At 43.8% G+C, this 25,950-nt stretch overlaps 1 protein-coding gene across 1 annotated transcript in view; it reads left to right on the top strand.

Annotated features, from left to right (window-relative positions):
* Nucleotides 1-12,666, top strand: part of SLC13A1 (solute carrier family 13 member 1) — an 83,971-nt gene extending 71,305 nt beyond the window's left edge. Inside the window, exons 12-16 of the mRNA XM_035127612.3 lie at nucleotides 3,595-3,698; nucleotides 5,238-5,347; nucleotides 7,546-7,707; nucleotides 8,473-8,610; nucleotides 10,413-12,666. Of these exons, the coding sequence (XP_034983503.1) occupies nucleotides 3,595-3,698; nucleotides 5,238-5,347; nucleotides 7,546-7,707; nucleotides 8,473-8,610; nucleotides 10,413-10,550 (652 nt within the window). The 3' untranslated portion in view covers nucleotides 10,551-12,666. The remainder of the gene's footprint in view (nucleotides 1-3,594; nucleotides 3,699-5,237; nucleotides 5,348-7,545; nucleotides 7,708-8,472; nucleotides 8,611-10,412) is intronic.
* The last annotated feature ends 13,284 nt before the right edge of the window (nucleotides 12,667-25,950 follow it).

Genomic DNA, 25,950 nt, shown 5'->3' on the forward strand with positions numbered 1-25,950 from the left:
ATAAGAGGTGACAGAGAAATAGCTCCAATTGTTCTTCTCCAGCTGGGCATTTTGTTATTTGATATGTTGTCGGTCAGGACAGACACCAGTGAATAGCTCCATCACCTCAAGAACTTCTATTTGTGGAATAGAACTTCCCCTCCCAGAACATATTTAGGGCAACCTTCTGCAGCAGTTCTGGTCAGGGTGCCGGGGGCACAAGGAGAGAGGAGAGGCAATGTATTTTATGGCTTGTTTCTTGGAAGCATAGAAGAATGTGTCTGTTGCCATTTATTGCTGCACATTCTCTCTGTGGGCAAACCCATCTTTTCTTCAGTTTGCAATTGCTGATTCTCAGGCCTAAGAGAATGGATTTCAACACATTTTGCCATCTTATTTCTAAGTATCAGTGAATTATTTAGGGACCGTAAAAAAAGCCACACAGACTGGTGCATTGCAATCATTTTATCTTCTATCTTCATTTCTGCTAAGTAAGAGCAAAGCAAAGTATGGGAGGTGTATGATCCTCACCTGTTATAAAGCAGAGCCTTTAGAGAGAAGTCCTAGTGAGATGTTCTGAGATCAAAGAAGTCGTCTCACATAACATTTGTAGCCTACTATGGATGCGAAAAGCTCTCGTGGTAAATGGGCTTTAACAAAACAGACACTGCTAATATGGAAAAGCAGGTATTTATTATTGCAATCTGTCCATTTTTACCATTATATACGATCCTTTTGACTCTCTGCCAATGTTTTCCCCAAGTCCATTTTCATTTGGGACTAATTGTAAGTATGTATCATTCTACTTTAAAATAAACCATTTTTATAGCATAATATATCCAGCCTAACCTGATAAAATCAGAAGCACTTAATTATAATTCTAGGGCATATTCTGAAGTCTGGTCCTGGGCAGTGTTTGAGTTGGTATTCACCCAGAAAGCACATGTTTGCATCCTTGAGATCCATTTATAGATGGGGAATAAATGCAAGAGAATAAATAAATGATGCCAAGATATAACAAATGGACATTTCCTTTCTTTTTCTTTTTTGCTGTCTAGATTTTGTTTGCATCCATATGCCCATGGTTACACTTAACATTTTTAATTTTCCTCAAAGTATCTAAATGAGCTTTTCATTTTTAAAGGTTTTATTAGCCTCACTGTCTAAATACCCTTTATATTTTGTCTGCAAGCTAAAGTTTCGCGTGGAAATGGAAAGTTCATTCAAGTGTTTGGCACATTTCCCTATATTATTAAATCTGATTAAAAAATCACACACAAACATATCGTTTGCTGATTTCATTTTTAAACATTATTTACATTTACTCCTGTAAAGTGTAGAGTTACCATAGCAACAATTGAGATGGTGAGAACCTGAACAGAATAGTTCAGGTGAGGCTTGCCACGACTCCTGTTTCTTGTGGGCATTTCAGATTAACTCATTAACCACAAATGCTTCGGCTAACTTTATGTCACTGCAATAGACGCAAGATGATATCGCCAAGGCAACTATTTGTAAACAAACAATAAACGCCCATAGAATGGCAAAAATTAGTTTCTTTCCAAAATAGGTTTTATCTTAAATAATTGCAAACGCAGTAAATAAAGAGCCTGCTGGTAATATATCAGTGGTTCGGTGCTCGTTTTTCTCTCTTTCCAAAATAGGCTTCATCTTGTACAATTGCAAACACAGTAATAAAGAGTCCACTTGTGATATATCAGTTGTTCAGTGTTTGGACGTCGCTCCAGTAATCAGATGTTTCGTCCCCAAAAGTCTTAGTCATCAAGCTTTGTAGTAAATAATATAAAACAGAAGACAGTACATATATGACTTAAAGCAGGGGTGTATCTGTCCCCATCAGCATGTTTCCATTGGGAGCAACATAGAAAGAGGACGATGTCCTTCAGTTTCTTAAGCCCCTTGAAGGTTGCATTTCATCATTTCTGTCTCCTGATGAGCCTCAGATATGGAAAGGAGGTTTTTTTTACCTCAAGCCAGTGTCAACTACAGCTATCTTATGGGATGCAGGTGGTGCTGTGCTCTAAACCACTGAGCCTCTTGGGCCTGCAGATCAGAAGGTTGGCGGTTCAAATCCCCGCACACGGGGTGAGCTCCCGTTTCTCTGTCCCAGCTCCTGCCAACCTAGCAGTTTGAAAGCATGCCAGTGCAAGTTGATAAATAGTTACCGCTGTCGCAGGAAGGTAAACGGTGTTTCCGTGTGCTCTGGTTTCTGTCATGGTGTCCCATTGTGCCAGAAGCAGTTTAGTCATGCTGGCCACATGACCGGGAAAGCTGTCTGTGGACAAACGCCGGCTCCATCAGCCTGAAAGCGAGATGAGTGCCACAACCCCATAGTCATCTTTGACTGAACTTAACTATCCAGGGCTCCTTTACCTTTGTTGTTGTTTAGTTCTTTAGTCATGTCCGACTCTTCGTGACCCCATGGACCAGAGCATGCCAGGCACTCCCGCCTTCCACTGCCTCCCGCAGCTTGGTCAGACTCATGTTCGTAGCTTCGAGAACACTGTCCAACCATCTCATCTTCTGTCGTCCCCATCTCCTTGTGCCCTCCATCTTTCCCAACATCAGGGTCTTTTCCAGGGAGTCTTCTCTTCTCATGAGGTGGCCAAAGTATTGGAGCCTCAGCTTCAGGATCTGTCCTTCCAGTGACCCCTTAGGGCTGATTTCCTTAAGAATGGATAGGTTTGATCTTCTTGCAGTCCATGGGACTTTACCTTTACCTTTTACCTTTACAGCTATATTACCTGCACAGCTGTTGAGTTCTTCTGGAGAGGTTATTCTCTCTGGCCCACCCAATCTAATCTCAAGGAACCCCCTTCTCAGTAACGCTACCCAGATAGGGATTCCCTACCAAGGAAGGCTCATGATGACCTTTCACCCATAGGCGGCCCTTTATTTATTTATTTATTTATTTATTTATTTCAATTATTTATTTATTTAAATAAACCTCTGGCCACTGAGGTGACTTGCTTTTCTCAGCTGCTCTGTGCTTTGATCTCAATTCTTTTGCTTTTATTAGGTATTAATTGCCTGCCTTTTATTTTCAAAATAAAACCTGCTCTTGTTTATTTTTATATGGTTTTATTGTATTAATGCTGGGTTATTTATTGTTAGTCAAACTGAGCATTATTTGTAAATGTGGCAAACAAAAATAAATAGATTGAGCATACTTTAGTTGAATTTAAACTACGGTCATGGTTTAGCTTAATTCATGCTCTGTTAATCATTGCTATTTTAAAATATAATTGCAAATTGGCATATCATTTGAAATTAAGGTTTGCATAGTTATTTTTAAAATGAAGCTTTAATCTGCCTTTCTGATGGATCAGTGCCACCCTACTAGACCATGGCTTAGAGAGTTCATCAGCTCACATTGCCAAAGGCAAGGAATTATGGGGAAACATGCCCCACAATATCTGCAGGGCCAGATGTTTCCCGTCCTTGCCAAACAGAAATTTAATGTTTACCGTCACCTCAAAATATCTTTCCAACGTGTGAGCAAACACTGGTAATGTCTGATATTATTGCTAAAGAATCAGAATTTTCTAGTGTGGTATTTGTGGACCAACGGAAACATTGGCTTCTTTCCCCCAGATACCCAGGGTTTGCTACTGATTCAACAGCTGCCTTAATGATTGGCCTCCTCTTCTTCATCATTCCAGCAAAAACATTGTCTAGAACTTCAAATGGAGAAAACAGTTGAGTATACATCCCTGATTTTTTCCTCTTTAGTACAAGTATAAAGGCTCATCCACACTTCTGCTCATCTTGTGACTAGAAAGCACCTGTACGGCCAGTTTTCCCCTGGCTTCTCTCCCTTTCCCAGGAAAAAAAACCCTGCTCTTTAGCGATAAATTGGAGCAAACTGAAAACCCGAATTGCCATTTGCTCTTTTTTTTGGGGGGGGGGAGTAGCGAGACAAGAGGAAGTGTGGATAAACCTTAAGTTAAGATTATAGCTGAGAGCAGATTATAACATGCCAATATTTTGAGCTTCTTTTCAAAGTCACCCAGACTTCTGCTGCCGGGTGGATGGGCTTGAATCACAGAACTGTAGGGTTGGAAGGGACCCCGAAGGTCATCTAGTTCAACTCCCTGCAATGCAGGAATTTCAGCAGAAGCATCCAGGACAGGTGGCCATCCAACTTCTTCTTAAAAACCTCCAAGGTCCACCACCTCTTATGGGAGCCAGTTCCACTGTTAAACAGCTGCTACTGTCAGAACTTTCTTCCCATTGTTTAGTTCTTGTAACTTGAAGCCATTGGTTCAAGTCCTACCTTCCAGAGCAGGAGAAAATAATAATAATAATAATAATAATAATAATAATAATAATAATAATAAATTATTTATACCCCACCCATCTGGCTGGGTTTCCCCAGCCACTCTGGGCAGCTTACAACAGAAAAATGAAATAAAATAATCTATTAAACATTAAAAGCCTCCCTAAACAGGGCTGCCTTCAGATGTCTTCTAAAAATCTGGTAGCTATTTTTTTTAAAAAAATCTGGTAGCTATTTCCCCCCCCCCCTTTGACATCTGATGGGAGGGCGTTCCACAGGGAACCACCGAGAAGGCCCGCTGCCTTGTTCCCTGCAACTTGGCTTCTCGCAACGAGGGAACCGCCAGAAGGCCCTCGGTACTGGACCTCAGTGTCCGGGCAGAATGATGGGGGTGGAGACGCTCCTTCAGGTATACTGGACCTGAGGCCATTTAGGGCTTTAAAGGTCCACACCAACACTTTGAACTGTGCTCGGAAACGTACTGGGAGCCAATGTAGATCTTTCAAGACCAGTGTTATGTGGTCTCGGCGGCCGCTCCCAGTCACCAGTCAAGCTGCCGCATTCTAGATTAGTTGTAGAATTGGCTTCCAGAAAACAATTACAGGCAGAATCCCAATGCGTCCCAAGCTCTGGGGACATTGCAGAGCAGACGCGGAGCTCTCAAAAGCATGTAGAAGAGAGTTCTTCATTCATTTTCCCTGATGGTTACCAATTCCAACGCAGGAAGAGCCTGCTGGATCAGGCCAATGGCCCAGTTGCTCCAGCGTCCTGTTCTCACAGTGGCTGACCAGATGTCTATGGGAAGCCCGGATGCAGAACCAGCTCCTGCAATGCAAAGGCATGAGAAAGTCAGATGAATTGGAATAGCTCTGTGTGAAACAGTAATAGAAAGATAATGCAACAGGCTTTCCCTCTTCAGATCTTTACAGACATTCTTTTTTTTATTCCCTTCCTCTAGTTGTTTTTGATTACACTCCACTGATAACTTGGAAAGAATTTCAAGCCTGCATGCCCTGGGAAATTGCCATCCTCGTTGGTGGAGGGTTTGCACTGGCAGATGGCTGCGAGGTAATACAGATTTTTGCAACATATTCAATCAATAATGATAATAATAACAATATTCTTAAGCTGTGGCTGGTTTGCAAGAAATTTGCAGAGGATGAGCTGAAAAGTTGTCCAATGTTATTCCAATAGTAATATTTATCTTAAAATGGAACAACAGTTAAGCGAGAAATTGAAGGGAATTGTTGTTTGAGAATTTAGGGGTAATTCGGAGGGTTAGTTACGTACTTTACTTGGTAAAATGTTGTCTCTGAAAACGGTTGCGTTTTGACTGTTATTACCACCATTATCATTAAACAGATTTCTAGTCCACCATTTGGAGTGTGTTGCTGCTTGCTACAAATCCATAAAATAAAGCATTAGCATGTCAAGATTTAAAACAGCTGTAAAAACAATTGGCAGGATTAAAATAAAACTGTTCTTAAATATGACCATAAAATTACCCAGGTGCGGACCAGGATTTAAAATAATAATAATTATGCACAGAAGTGTAAGGGTGCTAGGCCTTATTCAATGAAGTCAAGAATAGTCTCAACTGCTTTGGGCAAAATATGATGCTCTGGCTGCTTGTAGCTTAGAGCAGTGTTTCCCAACCAGTGTGCCTCCAGCATAGCTGCCAAGTTTTCCCTTTTCTCGTGAGGAAGCCTATTCAGCATAAGGGAAAATCCCTTTAAAAAAGGGATAACTTGGCAGCTATGGCCTCCAGATGTTTTGGGACTACAACTCCCACCATCCCTGACCACTGGTCTTGCTAGCTAGGGATGATGGGAGTTGTAGTCCCAAAACATCTGGAGGCACACTGGTTGGGAAACACTGGCTTAGAGGATCATCTCCTATAGCAAGGGTGGCTAAGTTTCACGTTCTGGATGTTGTTGGATTCCAGCTTCCAACCAGCCCCAACTAGCCTGATTAATGCTCATGGAACATGTAGTTCAGCAAGCATCTGGAGGGTTTGTACCTTGGTCCTACAACATGTCATCTTCTCCTCAGGATGAGTGCATGTTGTGTGGACTTTGCTGTGGCCTCCTGCTTGGACCATGAGCACAGCACAAAGTTAGCTTCATAAGCCAAGATGATGACAAGCTTCTTGCACAAACATGTAGCCCCTCTGCTCCCAATTCACTTCTCCCTTTGTGCAACCAACCGAATAGGCCATGAAGCCATTGTCAACCATAACTATAAATGGGAACTATGGCTAATACGATTTGTGCTTACGATGTTTTCAGGGTGGTTATACACTTGCAATACCATCTGCTCCTGCAAAATGTTTTTGGGCAGTGACTGCTGCTTTTTTGCAGTAGTGCATGTCCCGTAGTTTCCTTCTAAAATCCGTTAACTTTTCTTCTTCTTTGGCAATCACTCGTAGCCTGATACTTCTGTAGTGCAAGAGTGCCCACCCAGATGTAAAGAATGTGGTAACATCTGGAAAGCATTGCAGAACTAATAAAACAGACTCCACCAAAATGCACTATTATTCTGTCGAAGTTTGTTACAGAATACATCTGCAAAAAACAAAACACAAATACCAGTCTGGAGGGCCTCTTTTGAGATGGAACACCTGCTTCAACTCTTTTGTCAATGGTTTGTGAATTCAGACACAACAGCAAACCAAAGTTGGCACAAACTCACCAGCTTCAGCCTGTAATTTGATATCCCGGTTTGGCAGCCCCTCACAAACCAACAGTAAGTTCAGACATAAGAAAAAAGCATGGTTGACCATGAATGCAGCTTACTTATACCCATGGTTGTGCTACCGGTACTCAGAAGCCAGCCTCAATTAGTTCAATGGGACTTATTCAATAGTAAATGTGTATAGGCTTTCACCCATAGTAATTTATATCAAAGGAAGCCGAGGGTAGTCAGATGTTGTTGGACTACAACTCCCATCATCCATGCCCATTGGCCATGTTGGCTGGGGCTGATGGGAATCCAACAACAGCTGGATGGACCTATGTCGGCTAGCCCCAATTTACACGGTGAAAATGTATTACCGGTATCTGCCAGAAGTTGAGCATCTTGGCATGCGTTTAATATGCAGAAAAACAGATTGAGCGGCCCTGGAATCCTATTAGAGTTCAGTCACTTACAGGTATCGATCCTGTGTATTGATAGGCTAACAGATTCTGCAAATGCCGTAATTGTGAAAAAATATGTATGCACTAAATTAAATTGGCGGATAACTGTGCTAATGTTCCTTTTCACAGGTCTCAAAACTCTCAGAGTGGATAGGAAGTAAACTAACTCCTTTGGGATCCCTGCCCATATGGCTGACTATCCTCATTTCATCACTGATTGTCACCACAATAACTGAAGTAGCCAGCAATCCTGCCACTATCACAATATTTTTGCCTATCCTAGCCCCTTTGGTGAGTAACCCTTCCAAGAAACTGGTTTGGTTTGCCCATTCACAAGTTGTTAAAGATGAGTAAAAAGATGGAGTTTCCACCCTTTCAAAACATGCTCTGAAAGGGTGTCTGTGTGTTTGACTTAGTGAGCTGGGAATATCGAACCAGAGAGTGGTAGTTCAGTTAATTCTAGATTAAAGAGTATGATGTTGTGTATAGGTGTTCTATGGAAGCAGAAGGGAGTAATAATAAAAGATGCATATCTCCTATGGATCTTAAGCGATAGCAATGCATCGAATATAAAGCATCAGTAATTATGTCCCACTGCATTCAGGGAAGCATGCCTCCCCAATGCACAAACCGTAATACTGTCAGGGTTGCGGGTTTCTTTTCTGTGTGCCTGTATTCACTTTGCCTCTATAAATCCAATTATATTTTTAAAGACTTTAAATCCCACACATCATAGGGTCATCATGGCTATTTTAGCTATGGGCTATTGCAAGGTGCTCTGCTCCTCAGCCTAGTAAAGTGGAGGAATGTATGTATATATGTTCAGGGTCCTTTAAATACTTCAGTTAACATTATGCGTTCGTGCAGCCCCAGAAGCCAGGGGCAATGGCCAGAGGCAATGGTGGAGCTTGTAGTCTAGCTGGCACTACCTGGTTCCCCATGTCTGCTTTTGTGATCGCACCTTTGGTTCTAGCTTGCATTTTAATTCCGACTGTCTCAGATATGTGCTTCTTTCCGTGAATGTGAACCATGACTTCCTGTTTCCACCTCTAACAGGCTGAAGCCATCCATGTGAACCCCCTGTATATATTGATCCCCTCCACCCTCTGCACTTCGTTCGCATTCCTTCTACCTGTAGCAAATCCGCCCAATGCCATTGTATTTGCATATGGTCACCTGAAAGTTATCGACATGGTAAGTCGAGGGCAAATAACACACACCATGCTGACTTCTTTTGTAATAATAAGAGTAATAATAATAGCATCCTTTTCCGGCGTGCTCAGAACCCTTATTATACATCATTTCAGTTATTCTTAAGGAAGTAAGAACAGCCCAGTAATCTTAGCTTGTTCAGCATCTTGCTTTCCACAGACACCGACCAGGTGCCTCTAGAAAGTCCATGAGGAAGGCCTGAAGACAATAGTCCTTTCCTATTGTTGCTGTCCGGAAACAAGTCGTCACGGTGCTTGTTTGGCTACTTCTGAGAAACTAGTACCACAGCCATTCTATCTTTAAGACTTTTATTTTGCCTGATATTTACAATGTGATTCAGTATCGAGAATACATGTCCGATCAGTCTGACGAAGATTCTCCCAATGCCTGTCGTCTGCTCCTCCCCCAGCATAATAAGCGTGGGGTTCCTGCCCTCCTCCCTTTGCGCCTGTGCGCCTTGGAAAGTCTCAAGTCAGGCATGAACTTAAAAGGGCGAGGCCTCTCCCCGCTGGACACTTCCCCTGATCCCTCCCCCTGATATCCTGTCTCAGGTTGCAGTAAGGGCTCTAGGGTGCTGCCTGAGCCAGGGTGCCTCTCTTCTGCCATTGTCAGGGAATGTTCACTGCTAGAACAATCTCTGACACAAGTACAGTGGTACCTCTACTTACAAATAACTCTACTTACAAATGTTTCTACTTACGAACGGAGCTCCGTCCACCATCTTGGATGCGGTTTAGATAGGATTTTTTTCTACTTACGAAATTTTAGACAGGGTTGCTTCGACTTACGAATTTTTTCTCCCAATGCATTCCTATGGGATTCAACTTACAATTTTTTTCTACTTACGAATGTGCGTTCGGAACACATTAAATTCGTAAGTAGAGGTACCACTGTATTCAGGTTCCGCACAGCCATCACGACTTACAGCCCATCACACACCCATCTGTCGTGAATTTGTCTAAAAACCATCTAGGATGTTTATTTACTTACACACACCACCTTTCCTCTAAGCAACTCTAGGCAGAATACATGGTTCTCCCCAGTGGCTTGTGGTCAGTGGACTAGGCTAGTCCCCTAAAAGTTCCCAGTAAATCAGAGTAGAGAAGGCGGCGCAATGCTCCAAGGGGATCCAAGAGCCCTCCTGCCACCTTCTCAAAGCATGTCCAGCTTTGGGAAGGAGGTGTGATGCTCACATGCAACATCTCCCCACCACCACCACAATTGCACTTGCAAGCTGGCACCTCTGATCCTAACTGTTCCCCTACGGAAAATTTCACTGCATGCCACTGTTTTTCTCGTCCTCTTGTCACAACAACCCTGTGAGGGGGATTAGGCTGAGGTTTAGGCAGCCCAAGGTCACTCAGTAAGCTGCATGGTTGGGTACAATTTCAGCTCATGTCTCTGTAATACTAGTCCATCACTCTGGTCCAGGGGTGGGGGACCTTTTTGGCTCTGTGGAACATCCTCTGTATCACATCCTTGCCTCATGAGAGACCTAGTGGCTTGTCTGGAGGGTGGGTTAGAAGAAGGGGGAAAATATGTTACCCAATTGTATATGTGTTTTTGTTCTGTTAATATGCAAAATTAATAAAAATTATTATAAAAAATAAAATAAAACCGTCTGATGGGTTCGTGACCACTCTGAGATTTGAACCTGGAATTTTCTAGTTTGCAGATCGTAACTGTGGTGCAAATTGTGGTTTGCAAGATTTCTTGATCAAATTGTGGCTTTCTGTTTCAATTGGTAAAAAGATTCTCTCCTTACTCTCCCCCCTTTCTTTTAGGTAAAAGCCGGTTTGGGCATCAATATCATCGGAGTTGCTGTTGTCATGCTTGCTGTCATGACATGGGGGGTGCCCATGTTTGAACTCAATACATATCCTGGTTGGGCGCCTGCTATTGCTAACAGAACTGGACTTTAAGAATGGAGTAGCAGCTTCTTTTCCTCGATCCGCCTTCCTATGGTGTGACCTGTACAGTGCACTACCACTATCGGCCTAGGCTGTGCTGTGCTTCTTGTTTTACTCTTCCCAAGGATTGACACTTCTGCACTGAAGACGGTAAACCAAGACTCTTGCAGTCTCGATACCGCAGTGGCAAGTGAGTGTGTGCCAGTGTGTGTGCCAGTGTCCCATCAGTTTGGATTTCAGGGTTGGGAAGTTTGCAACGGCGGTTTTGCACATTCATTATGAGTGCTGATTTGCCCCTGTTTTTAGGGTCACCAAATAATGTAGGTTTATGACTATAGGGGTGCTGGGATAAGAGCGTGGTGGGTGGGTGGACAGATTGCTGGGTCAATAGATTTTAAAATGCTGGAAGGCCATTATTTTAAGCTTACGGCCAATGTGTCTTCCAGTCCCAACATGTGCACTGAAGCATTCTACGAGTGCCTTATAAGTCAGGGCTACACGATCACTTCACGTGGAGCATGTTGTGCCGTACACTTGTTCCATGTAAGCCTACTTGCCCGGGGATGGTTGCTGCTGGAATGTGATAGGAAGATCTTTTCCAAGACGATCAATGAATGATTGAAATTTCAGATGATCATGCAGTGGGAAGAACTACCCATCGGCCAGAGAAGAGGCAATTTGCATCTCTGCCTCCTTACCACGCATGGCTGTTGGGTTGTGTGGCTTTGGGAATTGCGTGTGTGCTCATTGCAATCTATTTTAAACTTTTTAAACTATTTTAAATGACGAAGATCTAGGTGTGGTAACTAGCATGTTCTGCACTGTAAGCTAGACAGTCACGGGCATGAGATGATGAGAGAAACCATTGTGATCCAATGGGGAGTTTTGTATTGATTTTGTATTGTATTGATTCTGCCAGAATCAGTTCTGCCAGAATTAATCGTAGTAATAAATGTGCCAAAGTGTGAGACAATAGTATCCTTATTGCTGTATTTCGTGTGCTAAATATTAAGCACATTTTCTATTATTCCAAGGGTGGAATAGCTTGAGGGCCACATTCTGCTGTGGGTAACATGTCAGTGAAGGGGGGAGGGGCCCCAAAGTGGGCACAGCAATGCATGCGACATTTACCCTTGTACTGTAGACTACATTCCAGCCACACAAAAGCCAAGTAGGGTAGGGCACACATACTGTATCTCTCCATCCGCTGCCCAGGGATCATTTTTTAGACGGGCTCCCCTCTATTGCCTCCATAATGATGGGGAAGGCCTGTCGCTCAGAGGCAAAGGCATACATTACTCACAAAAAGTCCAAGGTCATCCCTCAACCTCTTTAGCTAGGGTTGGAAAAGACACCTGTTTAAAACCCTGGAGAATAGACCTGCAGACAAGTTGTCCGACTTGGTGTAAGGCACCTTAGCAGAGATGGCTCACCCTGTTCTGCATAGCATTCATATAGTAGTATGTGGGGACATAGGAAATGGGATTGGTGGGCCAGATCGGTCCACTGTAAATGGGGCAGGCAGCAGGGTAGCTTTCAATACATGAGGGTGTTGGCATTGCAGCAGATGTGAAGCTTCTCTGGTTTGAGGCTCTGCTCACCTGGATCAGAGTCAGAATCAGGACCAGCTTTTGTTTCCACATAGGACTCTATATGTGCAAGGCAGTCAAGGCAGGACTTCATATTACAACTGATGTCAAGATCACACTGGTGTTTTCTGCAACAAAGTTGTGGTGTGTGGAATAATGCATGCATGTGAATATTTTTATTTTATTATTACTGTTATTGTTATTATTACATCTGTGTACACCCTGACCTGACTCTTTGAGAAGATGTGGTTTGAATACTGTGGACTCAAACTGTTTTTAATCTTGCAACTCTCCAGGCAAATTTGCACCAGGTAAAAGAGTTCACAAACAACAGGATCCCTTTATCATTGTCATCTTAGGTCATATCAGAAAGTCCTGTTGCATCACTTGGGCTTTTACAATGGACCAAACTTACAACTTGTGATAGGGAGGATTTTCACAGACTGTTTTGTTTTGTTTTGATAGTGTTTTATGCACCATTTTACCTTTATGAACAGAGCAAATTATAACTGACAATAAAAGTGGAAACCCAAGTGAAATGTGTTGTTACATGTCGTTAGTGTGTTGTGTATTATTATTACTATTTTGTGTAGTCTTTTTTTTATTAAATTTGTATTGCGTGGACAGGCAGAGTCCCCCAAACCCCCAGGCGACCCGCTGAGCGGAAAAAAGACGCATAACAACATGCTATGGGATTCAAATTGGCCACAACTTTATTAAGATTCAGATGCAGACCTTTGCTCAGGCATTGTCCTTCCTAGTCCCCAGCCGGGGTTCTGGGAGGCTTCGAGGTTATGCACATGTATGGGGGTTGGGGCTGGCTCTGGAGAACATATGTTCAAACAGAGAGAGCCCGCCCCCTGTTCGCCGCCGCTGGAAGGGGGAAGTGATGACGCCTATTGGCATGGTCAAGGCTTCCCCCAATACCCCACTCTTGTTGCCGCAAAGGGGGTGAGGTCTCCGCCTCACGCCCCTCCCTCTAGGAAAATCACCAAAGAATTCTGCCCAAGGCCTGACACCGCCAAAGTTGTGACGTATTGCTACGGGAAAGGCGAAACCTGCCAATGCAGAAAAATTCCTTTCCGGCCCTTCAACAGCGGCCTTGATGTAGCAGCGCCTGTGAACCTGTAGAGAAATGGCTAACCTGCAAAAGAACTTGAATGAGGGTGTGGAGGGTGGGAGAAGCTCTGGAACCAACTGGTGCTTGGAGGTAAGATTCAAATTCTATTGTGTGAGCCAGACAGTCCCTCCCCTTACCTGGCCATTCCCTGGCAACACTTCTCCAGGCTGGATTGGATTCTAGGCTTGGGTAGGCGGAGACCCCTGGCATCCTACCTGGGAAGGCGGTGCCAGCCCGAACTACCAGGGAGTCACCTCTGGGATCAGGGGGCTGCACCCCCCATTGATGTGTGGAGCGGTCATTCTGCCCTTCACCCAAAATCACAGGGCAATTCACAACATAAAAATACATAATGGGACACAAAATGCATAATAAAAACAAAAGCAAAAACAAACCAGTAAGTACCAACGAGTGTAACCCCATCAAGGGCAGGCAACCTCCCATCCATTTGGTCTAGGGAACCACCCACTAACAGTCTTGTTTGGACCGAGATTCAGTTTGTGGGTTCTCATCCAGACTGTTACTGAGGCCAAACAGTGGTCCAGCACAGCCACTGCCACACCTGCAGATGTAAAAGAGAAGAGCTGTGTGTCATCAGCATATTGCTGACAACGTACACCAAAACTCCAAGTAACCCCACTCAGCAGTTTCATGTTGATGTAAACAACATAGGGGGTGGAATTGAACCCTGAGGAACACCACATTGAAGGCTCCATGGAGCTGAAGAGCACTCCTCAAGCATCACCCTCCTGAAATGACCGTCCAAGACAGACTAGAACCACAGTAACTTAGACAGCCGCTCCAGAAAGATATTGTGGTCGATGGTATCTAAAGCCACTGAGAAGTCAAGGACACATTTCCCCTGTCTCTTTCCCAAGAGAGGTCATCATATAGGGCAACCTAAGCAGTTTCCATGCCCAAACTGGGCCTAAACCCCAATTGAAATGGATCTAGAAAATCAGTTTCCTGCAAGCGTGGCTGGATCTGGTCCATGACCACACCATCGTCTTGCCCAAGAAGGGGAGACTGGCAATCCATAATCAGATCAAGGATGAGGGAGATCTTGCTCTGAGTTGACCTGGCACTCAGCAGCAGCAGCAGCAGCAGACCTGAGAGCTGGCTGATAGAACAACCGCAATTCCCCAGATTGGAAGAGGGGCTGGCACACAGCCTGCCCCACCCCTACCTGGAAGGGGAAGGAGAATGTTAGCCGCTTTGAGACTCCTTCAGGTAGTGATAAAGTGGGATATCAAATCCAAACTCTTCTCTTCTTCCCTTCTTCTTCAGGGCTCCACCTTCCCAGGCCATGTGGAAAGGGCCTGCAAGGTAGACAGCAGATCCGCTAAGACCCATAGTGGGATGGTATAATGTCAACTGCTATTTTTTCCCTCCTGCAAATTATTCAGCTGTATGTTTATTATTGTTGTTGTTTGTCTAGATAGTTCCTGGCAGTGAAAAATATAAGGACTTCTCTCATCTCTTGAGTCATCACCCAAATTAAATCATTATCTCAACAGGCAATCCCAGTGAGCAGAATTTTAAACAAATAACTGCTTATTCTTTTATTTTTATTTTATTTTAAAAAATGAGATTTGTCTGGCAGGGGAATAAAGTGTCCCCAGCTGACATACTGTCTTGCAAGATATACAATATAGTTTCAGTGTTCCATCGCATGAAGATAATATTTCCACATACATGGGCAACCAGGTATTTTCCTTCCCTGAAAAAAATGCGATTAAAAGTGGATAATGGCTGTCAGCTCACACCCTTAATGAGAATTTCAACACGTATTGCTTTTGAGCAGCTTGTGAAAGATGGAGTCGTTTGTATGGTGGAGTTCTCATTTAGGTTTACTTTCTGTCTAATTTGGAGGCTTCTTTCAATCCAACTGATGAACGATTAACATGCCCCAGAAGATCAGAGACATACTTAAATATGTCCATAAATGATACATTTGTTAATGTTTCCCTCGGTCTCTGACATTAGGTTGTGCGGCCTCAGCAGAAAGTAGGGCTTTAACTTAGGTCTGTAGGCTCCTTTATAACCACTCTGATTGCTCACCCATAAGGGAGAAATAATTGAGGATCTGGTGCTATCTCATTGACAAAAGGACAAATTAAACCACCATCATCAGCCGCTCAGTTCCATAACTTCACAACTCAGTCCCTAAGCCGGTAAACTTCACTGAGCAAAGGCTGGATTTTAGATCAAAAGGGAGCTTGGTACTCAGAAAAAGGTAAGCAAAGCTCGAACTGAAATTGCAATAATCAGGGCTGCTTGCACACTGGGCATCAACTGAGCAATAGCCTTCTTTTCTTTTCTTTTCTTTTCTTTCATTCTTTCTTTCTGTGTCATTTCTCTTTCCAGCTACCCTTGGCTTTAATCGCCTTTCAAATGTCTTTAAATACCAAAGTGTTTTAGATCGAGAATTTTCATGCTTTATTTTATATTTTTGTAAACCCCTTATAATCAAGCGGTAAATAAAGTTTGTTGAAATGAATAAATAATTCCCTGTTCAGCCTTGGCTGCCCCCCTCCATATGACCCCTGAACATAATGTTAACTGATAAGGTAAAAAGGTAAAGAACCCCTGGACGATTAAGTTTGGTCAAAGGCGACTATGAGGTTGCGGCACTCATCTCGCTTTTCAGGCCAAGGGAGCCGGCGTTTGTCCACAGACAGTTTTCCGGGTCATGTCGCCAGCATGACTAAACCGCTTATGGCACAACGGAACACCGTGATGGAAGCCAGAGTGCACAGAAACTCCGTTCACCTTCCCGCCGCAGTGGTACCTATTTATCTACTTGCACTGGCGTGCTTTTGAACTGCTAGGTTGGCAGAAGCTGGGACAGAGCAATGGGAGCTCACCCCATCACGGGGATTTGAACTGCCAACCTTCTGATCGGCAAGCCCAAGAGACTCGGTGGTTTAGACCACAGCACCACCCATTGCATAGCTCAATGCCTAATCAGGAGCCCTCGTAGTTGTGCTTGGAAACCCCCTGAGGAGGTGTTTCGAATCTGAACTTTTATATTTAGTTAGTAGATCAGTAATTTCCATTTTAAGTTTGGAAATGTTGTAGTGGTTTGTTTTTTAATAGACAATTTTTCTTTAATATGGATACCTCTTGTCACTGCTTTCATAGTAGGCAGACTTGGTGGTGTTGTCATCACCATTCTCCCTCATATAGAATTGTAGGGTTTCTACTATCCTTTCCAGGGCAGTCTCGAGCAGGTCGGGCGCCCTGGTGCTGAGGCGCGGAGATCGCTCCGGCACCCCACCACAGTGTACAGTATGGCTTCTGCGCGGCTTTGCCGCGCAGCGCCCCACCTGTCAGCCCGGCGCCCCACACCACCGAAACTATGCCTAGAGCCGGCCCTGATCCTTTCTGTAAATAGTTGGTTGGTCACTAAAAAGTTTATCCCTTGCTCAAGTCTTATAGAGAGACTCCTCGTACATTAAGGTAGAAGTTGCCCCCTAGTATGCGTTCTTACTCAGCATATTTAGGTGGAATCTAGACGCATAGAATAAACATTGTGAAAATGCTTTTCAAAAAACTTTTTGAAAAACACATTGAATTTGCCATAGCTCACCATCCCCATCTAGTGTCACATTTGTATAATGTCCTTAAAACATTTTATTTGCAGCTGTATAACTGAGTCCTTACTGAATCTACATAATACATTTTGAATAAAGTCAAGTTGCTCCAAGTTTGAGGCATATACATGTCCAACAGTTATTTTTTTATTACCATTCCTTGTCCCTTTAGTAAAAATGTATCTACCATTCTTGTCTTTCAGTATCAAGTGTATTTTAAAGTTTATTCCCCCCTGGGGTGGTGGTGTATCTCTTGTAAAAAATGCAATTCGTGGCTCCATTGCAAATAAATATGTGTTGCTTTTTTATAGGACCACTATCTGCCACTTAATGAACATTAAAACCAATTTATATTATGTCACAATATTCTGTCCATTTTTAATGTGCTACAGAAATCCTTGTCATTTCCCTATGATTCAACAGTCATGGAAATATTAAAACAATACTCCATGTGTGTTTGTAGAGATAGAGATAGATAGATCGACATATATCCACACACACACACACACACACACACACACACACACACACACCATAAGTAAGAGCCCTGTTGGATTAGATCAGGCATCCCCAAACTTTGGCCCTCCAAATGCTTTGGACTACAATCCCCATCTTCCCTGACCACTGGTCCTGTTAGCTAGGGATCATGGGAGTTGTAGGCCAAAACATCTGGAGGGCCGCAGTTTGGGGATGCCTGGATTAGATAAAAAATGTGTCTCATCTAGCACCAAGTGACCCATGATATGCATCTGAGAAGCCTGCTAGCAAGAGTGCAAAAGCCCACTCCCACTGTTGTCCCCCAGGGAATGTTATAAATACTTCTGATGTAATCTTGCTCATCCTTCAAATTGCTCTGCCCAGTTTCATTTTTATCCACCATATTATGGATCCAGGGGACAGTGTAGAATGAAGCTGAGAGATTGAGTCTTGCCTAAGAGCCGAGCCTAATGACTGGAACAAGGCAATTCTCAGCTTCTGGTACAACCACTATACCAGCGGTGACCCTTCATCAGACCTGTCTTAAGCATATGTGGTGCTGGGGTGCAAAGATCCACCTGGCGCCCCCCCCAGGTTGCCCAATCCCAGGCGCGCAGATGGCCAACCACCTCAGCGTCTTGCTGGCTCGGTTGCCCCCAGACTCATGGCACAGAGTTGCCCGCAGCAGAAGAGCCCGCCGTGGCGCTCCGACCGACAGGTGGGCTCTTCCCCGGACTCAACTCTCAGGCCCCGGACTCTCGGCCTGGCATCCCTGAGAGCCCGGCGCCCTGGTGCCCCACACCCCTAGCGCCTATGGGTAAGACAGCCCTGAGCTTCATCAAAAGCTGTGTTTGCCAATCCAGTTATCCAGTAAAACTACTACCTAGCAGGGATAGTGAATTTGTGACTTTCCAGATGTTGTCAGGCTCCCCCACCAGCGCAGGCAGCATGGGCGATGGTATGGGATGAACAGAGTTGGAGTCCAAGAACATCTGGAGGGCCAGAGGTTCCCTGACCCTGCTGTACAATACCCAACATTTTGAATACAGATTGGTGCTGTTCATGCATTGTGTTTCCATATATTCTAGGGCATAGGCAAACCTGGCCCTCCAGATGTTTTGGGACTACAACCCCCATCATCCCTAGCTAACAGGACCAGTGGTCAGGGATGATGGGAGTTGTGGTCCCAAAACATCTGGAGGGTCAAGTTTGCCTATGCCAATGGAAATAGGGACGTCCTATTCCGTAACAAGGATAACAACAATAATAAATAATTACCGGTACAGTATATTATTTATACCTCACCCAACTGACTGGGTTGCCGCAGCAACTCTGGGCGGCTTCCAGCATATATAAAAACATAATGAAACATTAAACGTCAAAAACCTTCCTTATATAGGGCTGCCTTCAGATGTCTTTTAAAGGTTGTATAGTTACTTATCTCCTTGGGTTTTTTTGGGGGGGGGGTCTCATAACTCCATACCCTCCAACATTTCTCCAATGAAAACAGGGGTATCCTAAGGAAAACTGGTACACTCCGGAATAAAATCCAAAACCAGGATGGCTTCTGTAAATCTGGGACTGTTCCTGGAAAATAGGGACACTTGGAGGGTCTGTTTCCAAATCATCACACACTGAATCAGGCTGCATGCCACGTTCCCTTCTTGCAAGAGCGAGAAAATGCTGTTAGAACCAACTCTCTCAGCACATTAAATTCCCAGTCAGTGAAATAAAGTGACATCTCTTTTTTCTGTCCATTAATTTGTTGTTCCATCTGTGTCATGATGAAAAGTGCAGTTGTTGTTGTTGTTGTTGTTGTTGTTGTTGTTGTTTGTTGTTTCAATTCCACATTTATAAGCATCAAGCCCTACATTGACACTGCTAGGATATTTAAGGAGTGTTTTCGTGGTGTTAGTGTTGGCAGAACATTAGAAATCAAGAGGGCAAAATGGATCAAATACCCATAAAGCATTAAAACATCATGATGGATAATAATGCAGAAAGAAGAAAAGCTTTCATGTGATCGAGCCTTTTGCCTGCTGTAGAAAATGGAGTCTACTTGTAGCACAGAGAAATCTAAAAGACCGGATAAAATGACGGGAAAGATATCAAAGTTTTCGGCTGTGCAGAATTCAAATGAGGAAAAATATCTTGCTGTACATGGAAAATTCCCAAGTGGGACAGGTTCAACAGTATCTCAATAATTCAAAGCCCTGGAATATTTCAAGTTAGATCAATGTGAAATGAACAAGGCTCTGTTAATTGCCCACCTTGTTAAAATTGTCCATAGGAAATGTAGACCTTTAAAGTGGATTTGCTTTTAAGGCTGGCATAAATCAAATGGTGGCTTTTTCCTATAAAGGAAAGGCCTATATAACGTGGGATCCGAGGACCTAAAGACCAATTGCTGACATATGAATAACGCTGGGTTTTTTTTTGCAATCACCCCAGCTATCTCATGTCAGCGGCAGCAGGGGAATTTAAAGCAAGTGTACATTTTTAAAACAAACAAAAATAATATCCAGAGAAGCCCTCCAGCCATCCCCACTTGTGAGCATTAGGTAAGTAACAATCAGGGTCTGGCATTCTCACATGGAATGCCCCTTGCTTTGAAATTCCCCACACTACATGAGGCTGCTTGCAGACCCTCCAAGTGCCCCTATTTTCCAGGGACAGTCCCAGATTTACAGAAGCCATCCCAGTCCTGCTTCTCCTTAGGATGTCCCTATTTTCACTGGAGAAATTTTGGAGGGTGTGGAATTATGCAACCACCAAGCCAAGGAGGAAAGTATAAATACAACCTTTAGAAGACATCTGAAGGCAGCTCTCTATTGGGAAATAAAAGAATTCCTTCAGTAGCACCTTAAAGACCAACTAAGTTTATATTTTGGTATGAGCTTTCGTGTGCATGCACACTTCTTCAGATACCTGATGGACTTCCATTTCATGCGGCTCAATGTGGTGCCTTCCATAGTTCTAGTTACAGGTAGGTAGCCGTGTTGGTCTGGGTCGAAGCAAAATAAAAAAATTCCTTCAGTAGCACCTTAAAGACCAACTAAGTTTATATTTTGGTATGAGCTTTCATGTGCATGCACACTTCTTCAGATACGTATCTGAAGAAGTGTGCATGCACACGAAAGCTCATACCAAAATATAAACTCTATTGGGAAGTTGTTGTTTGTTTGTTTTTTAAAAAAAGTTTTATGTTTTTATATACAGTGGTGCCTTGCTTAACGAATGCCCTGTAAGACGAATTTTTCGCTTAAAGAAAGGATTTTTCGAGCGGAGCTTGCCTCGCTAGATGAATTCGTTTTACGAAAAATTCGTCTAGTGACTCGCGGTTTCCCATAGGAATGCATTGAAATTCAATTAATGCATTCCTATGGGCACTTTAAAAAATAAATAAAAAAAATTCAATGCATTCCTATGGGATTCGCTAGATGAATTTTTCGTTATAAGAATAGACCCATGGAATGAATTAAATTTGTCTAGCGAGGCACCACCTAGAGTGGCTGGAATAACAAATTCAGAACAGCCAATTGTTGTTGTTGTTGTTGTTGTTGTTGTTGTTGTTGTTGTTGTTGTTTTGCTGCTGCTGCTGCTGCTGAATAAGACTTTCCTATTTTCATTGGAGAAATGTTGGGAAGGTATGAAATAAGAGCAGGACTCCTGCACCTTTAATGGCTGTGTAGGGATTTCATCAGGTGCAGCTTGTTATGCTGAAATTCTACACAGCTGTTAAAGGTAGAGAAGCCCTGTCTTCCTTTGCACCTGGCCACATTAGAGATTACGGAAACTGACTTTGCCTGCTTTCCTTTCCCTGCCTGCTGTAGAAGAAGGAGCCTACTTGTACCCCAGAGAAGAAGGGTGAGTGAATGGTGCCATCTTGAAACTTTTAAAACTATAGGCCCCATCTACAGTTAGAGACTGGGCATCCTCAGCTTGGAGCAAATTAAAAAAAATGCATAAATGCACCACGGGAGCATATTATTTGCTTTTTCTGGAGTTTTTTTCTTTCTTTTTTTCTGTCTTTCTTGTTAGCTGTACCAAGTGCTACATGAGACAATAACATTACATTATTTAAGAGACCATCTCTAGCATTATCAGGATACAAACCCGTCTCTGGGAATAAAGGTCAGCAAATATATTTGGGTCCTTGTCTGCTATCTTGCTGACATTTTACAATTCCCCCATCCCTCCGCCCACCCCCACTTTCCTTGAGCAATACACAAAAACACAAACATTAATTTAATGGCCGCCTTTGCCTTGGGTAATGCTACTGATGTCATGTAGAGAGAATTCAAAGCAACTGGTTCTTCTTATTAGAAGATGTAATAGAATACACTGGAGCAGCAGAAAGTGATAGATCCTTAAATTTTTTATTAGCGGTCATTTCACTCCATGAGATTTGTTCTCATTTATTGCATTTTAATCTTCTCTCTCCCTTTCACCATTTTCACCCCACCGCTGTTCCTTTTGCATAGCAGCAACCCTTGCAAAAGTAAGACTTAGGGAACCTGACCTATAACAGCTTACCTAGAAGAAAGCTTCATTCCACAGTGAAACATATTTCTGAGTAAACATACATAGAATTGCATGGTTTATTGTGTTTTTAATAGCTTCCCAGAGTGGCTAGGGAAATTCGATCAGATGGGTGGCATATAAAACTTGTTGTTGTTAGTGCATAAGCTTCTTGAGGCAGAGACCCTGGGCCTTTCCCCAAGCCCTCTTTTGCATCTGTTACTCTATGAAAGTAGAGGATGCAGGTGGTGCTGTGGGTTAAACCATAGAGCCTAGGGCTTGCTGATCAGAAGGTCGGTGGATCATAGAATCATAGAGTTGGAAGAGACCACAAGGGTCATCCAGTCCAACCCCCTGCCAAGCAGGAAACACCATCAAAGCATTCCTGACAGATGGCTGTCAAGCCTCCGCTTAAAGACCTCCAAAGAAGGAGAGTCCACCACACTCCTTGGCAGCAAAATTCCACTGTCGAACAGCTCTTACTGTTAAATCCCTGCGACGGGGTGAGCTCCCGTTGCTCGGTCCCAGCTCCTGCCAACCTAGCAGTTCGAAAGCATGTCAAAGTGCGAGTAGATAAATAGGTGCTGCTACAGCGGGAAGGTAAACAGTGTTTCCGTGTGCTGCTCTGGTTTGCCAGAAGCGGCATTGTCATAGTGGCCACATGACCTGGAAGCTGTACACCGGCTCCTTCGGTCAATAACACGAGATGAGCGCCACAACCCCAGAGTCGGTCACGACTGGACCTTTACCTTTACTCTATGAAATAGCCATTTGCATCCCCTTTAGCATTTCACGGCTGCTAACAGGGACACACCACTCCTCTCGTTGCCTAAGTGCAGGGCTTTTTTTTTCAGCTGGAACTCTCCGGAACTCAATTCCGGCATCTCTCAGGTCGGCCACATTGCCATTATAAGATAACAATTCATGGTGAGTTTCTCTCCCCCCTCCCTTTCCTAGAAAAATAGCACTCTGCCTATCATTATGTGGCCCAAACAGCACCATGCAAGTAGGAGGAGGTCTTGGCAGGTTCCGAGTTTTGTGGAAAGTACACACAAACCAAGGAGGAAAACTCGTAAGGTGGGGATATCTATGTGTAGAAATCTACGTCTCTGGAAATTCTATGTATCTATGTATGGAAATATAGTTACATGCTATCACTGTCTGGTTAGAGACAACAGAGAATCTTTCTTTCAGAATGATGCTGTTCCATTGAAATCTGTTTGACAAATAGCACAGTTCCCTGATGTCACCGTTTTTGCCCTTATTTTCCCATATTTTGATCTGGCAGCTACAACCGGAATACATCCGAACTCTGACATGCTTCTAAGAGCAAGCGCAAGGTGCAAATGGCCTGCCTCAAGTCTTTTAAATGCCACTGTTATTAATCAAAGCTGCTAAGTAGTAGGCCAGAGACGGATAATTAATGTGCTTGTCAGGACAGCCACATGTACCTCTTTTTATAGGCTAATATTTTAAATAGGGGAGGTTTTGCATTGAAACTTGTGTGGCTTATTTAATCACCCTGAAGAGGCATGTACAGATGGTCAAGTAGCAATACACCTCTTCCTGATGCGAAGGGGGGGCTGCCTCGGAAGACGGTTTGGAAACTTAAGCTGGTGAAGAATTCAGCAGCCAGGTTGTTTATTGAGGCAAGATGGTTTGAGCATGAATTTGCAATAAGAGAGGTATTACAGTGGTACCTTGGGTTAAGAACTTAATTCGTTCCGGAGGTCCGTTCTTAACCTGAAACTGTTCTTAACCTGAGGTACCACTTTAGCTAATGGGGCCTCCCGCTGCCGCCAGAGCACAATTTCTGTTCTTAACCTGAGGTAAAGTTCTTAACCTGAGGTACTATTTCTGGGTTAGTGGAGTTTGTAACCTGAAGCGTTTGTAACCTGATGTGTTTGTAACCCGAGGTACCACTGTATTTGCTCAGTTTGGAGCACAAATTTGGAAGATATTATTTGCTCAGTTTGGATTTTCAATTATGGGATGACCTCTTTCCTTCTGATTTATACACCTGCTATAATGTGGTTTCAATATGGCTTTTTTTTTAAATCATCTTGGTTCTGTTATTGAACCATTTCAGGAGAGAAATGCCAAGAACTGGTATTTTTCCCAAGTGGTCCCATGACTGCAGGGTGCTCTTAACAAAGATCTACTCTTCTGGTTTTTTTGTCTGAAGTTTTGAGGCAGCTGCAGCACAGTTTATTCTTCCCTGGTGTTTTGATAGGTTTTAAGCTGTTTCTGGTTCTATTGTATCCATACGCCTTTCATTGCTATGTTCAAGTTGGCCCCTGATCTGATTGGGTGTTCACTCTATAATTTCAATTTGGGACCTTAGCTGTGCTAGGTAATTATCCATGGAACTAATTTTCATAGTCCTGGATAATTACAGGATGCCAGCTCTTCAGTGTGACATTTGTAATCCTATCATACAGCCTGCAGTCCATTAGAATAATCTGCTTTATATTTATTGCTTAATATGCTGTTGCTCACTCCTTTTGAGGGTTACCTAGACATTTCCTAATAAATAATGCTACTAATAATTTATTATTTACATGCCGCCCATCTGACTGGGTTGGCCCAGCCACTCTGGGCAGCTTCCAATAAATTAAAGCACAGTAAGGCATCAAACAGGGATGCGGGTGGCGCTGTGGGTTAAACCACTGAGCCTAGGGCTTGCCGATCAGAAGGTCGGCGGTTCGAATCCTGCGATGGGGTGAGCTCCCGTTGCTCGGTCCCAGCTCCTGCCAACCTAGCAGTTCGAAAGCACGTCAAAGTGCAAGTAGATAAATAGGTACCGCTACAGCGGGAAGGTAAACGTCGTTTCTGTGTGCTGCTCTGGTTCGCCAGAAGCGGCTTTGTCGTGCTGGCTTTGTCAAGCTGTACGTTGGCTCTCTCAGCCAATAACGCGAGATGAGCACCACAACCCCAGAGTCGGTCACGACTGGACCTAATGGTGAGGGGTCCCTTTAACCTAAGACATCAAACATTAAAAACTTCCCTATACATGGCTCCCTTCAGTGGTCTTCTAAAAGTCAGATAGTTGTTTATTTCCTTGACTTCTGGTGGCAGGGTGTTCTGCAGGGCGGGTGCAACTACTGAGAAGGCCCTCTGCCTAGTTCCCTGTAACCTCACTTCTCGCAGTGAGGGAACCACCAGAAGACCCTCAGACCTGGACCTCAGTGTCTGGGCTGAATGATGGGAGTGGAGACACTCCTCCAGGTAAGTGGGTCCAAAGTGTTTAGGGTTTTAAAGGTCAGCACCAGGACTTTGAATTGTGCTTGGAAACATACTGGAAGCCTATTTAGATCCTTTAGGCCTGGTGTTATATGGTCCCAGTGCCCACTCCCAATCAGCAGTCCAGCAACCACATTCTAGATTATTTGTAGTTTCCAAGTCACCTATATACTATGCATTGCAATAGTCCAAGCAGGAGATAACCAGAGCATCTACCACTCTAGCGAGACAGTCCACAAGCAGGTAGGGTCTCAGCCAGCGTGGTAGCTGGTAGACAGCTGGACAGCTGGGTAGCTGGTAGCCCTGGATACAGAATTCACCTGTGCTTCCATGAACAGCTGTGAGTCCAAAATAACTCCCAGGATCCTTTAGGGGCATAGTTACCTCATCGAGGAGCAGGGAATTCCCCACACCTCCCCACCCCCTCTCCCCCAGAAACAGTACTTCAACATCAATCTGTTTGCCACCATCCATCCTCCAACCACCTCCAGACACTCACACAGGTTCCGATTTAAAACAGAGGAAGAGCTGGGTCTCATCTGTGTATTGGTGCACACCGAGCCCAACCCACCTGATGATTTCTACCAATGGTTTCATGTAGATGTTAAAAAGAATCTAGATCAGGCATCCCCAAACTGCGGCCCTCCAGATGTTTTGGCCTACAACTCCCATGATCCCTAGCTAACAGGACCAGTGGTCGGGGAAGATGGGAATTGCAGTCCATAACATCTGGAGGGCCGAAGTTTGGGGATGCTGATCTAGATGATTTGCTGAGCTTTCTGATCTGTTGTTGGGGAAATTAAGCCCATCCTTCCTTTCACCCATTGGAGTGAGTGGGACTTTCAAATGCATGACTTGGATCATGT

The sequence above is a fragment of the Zootoca vivipara genome, chromosome 9 (assembly GCF_965207765.1).
Source record: "Zootoca vivipara chromosome 9, rZooViv2.hap1.1, whole genome shotgun sequence".
NCBI classification, from domain to species: Eukaryota; Metazoa; Chordata; class Lepidosauria; order Squamata; family Lacertidae; genus Zootoca; species Zootoca vivipara.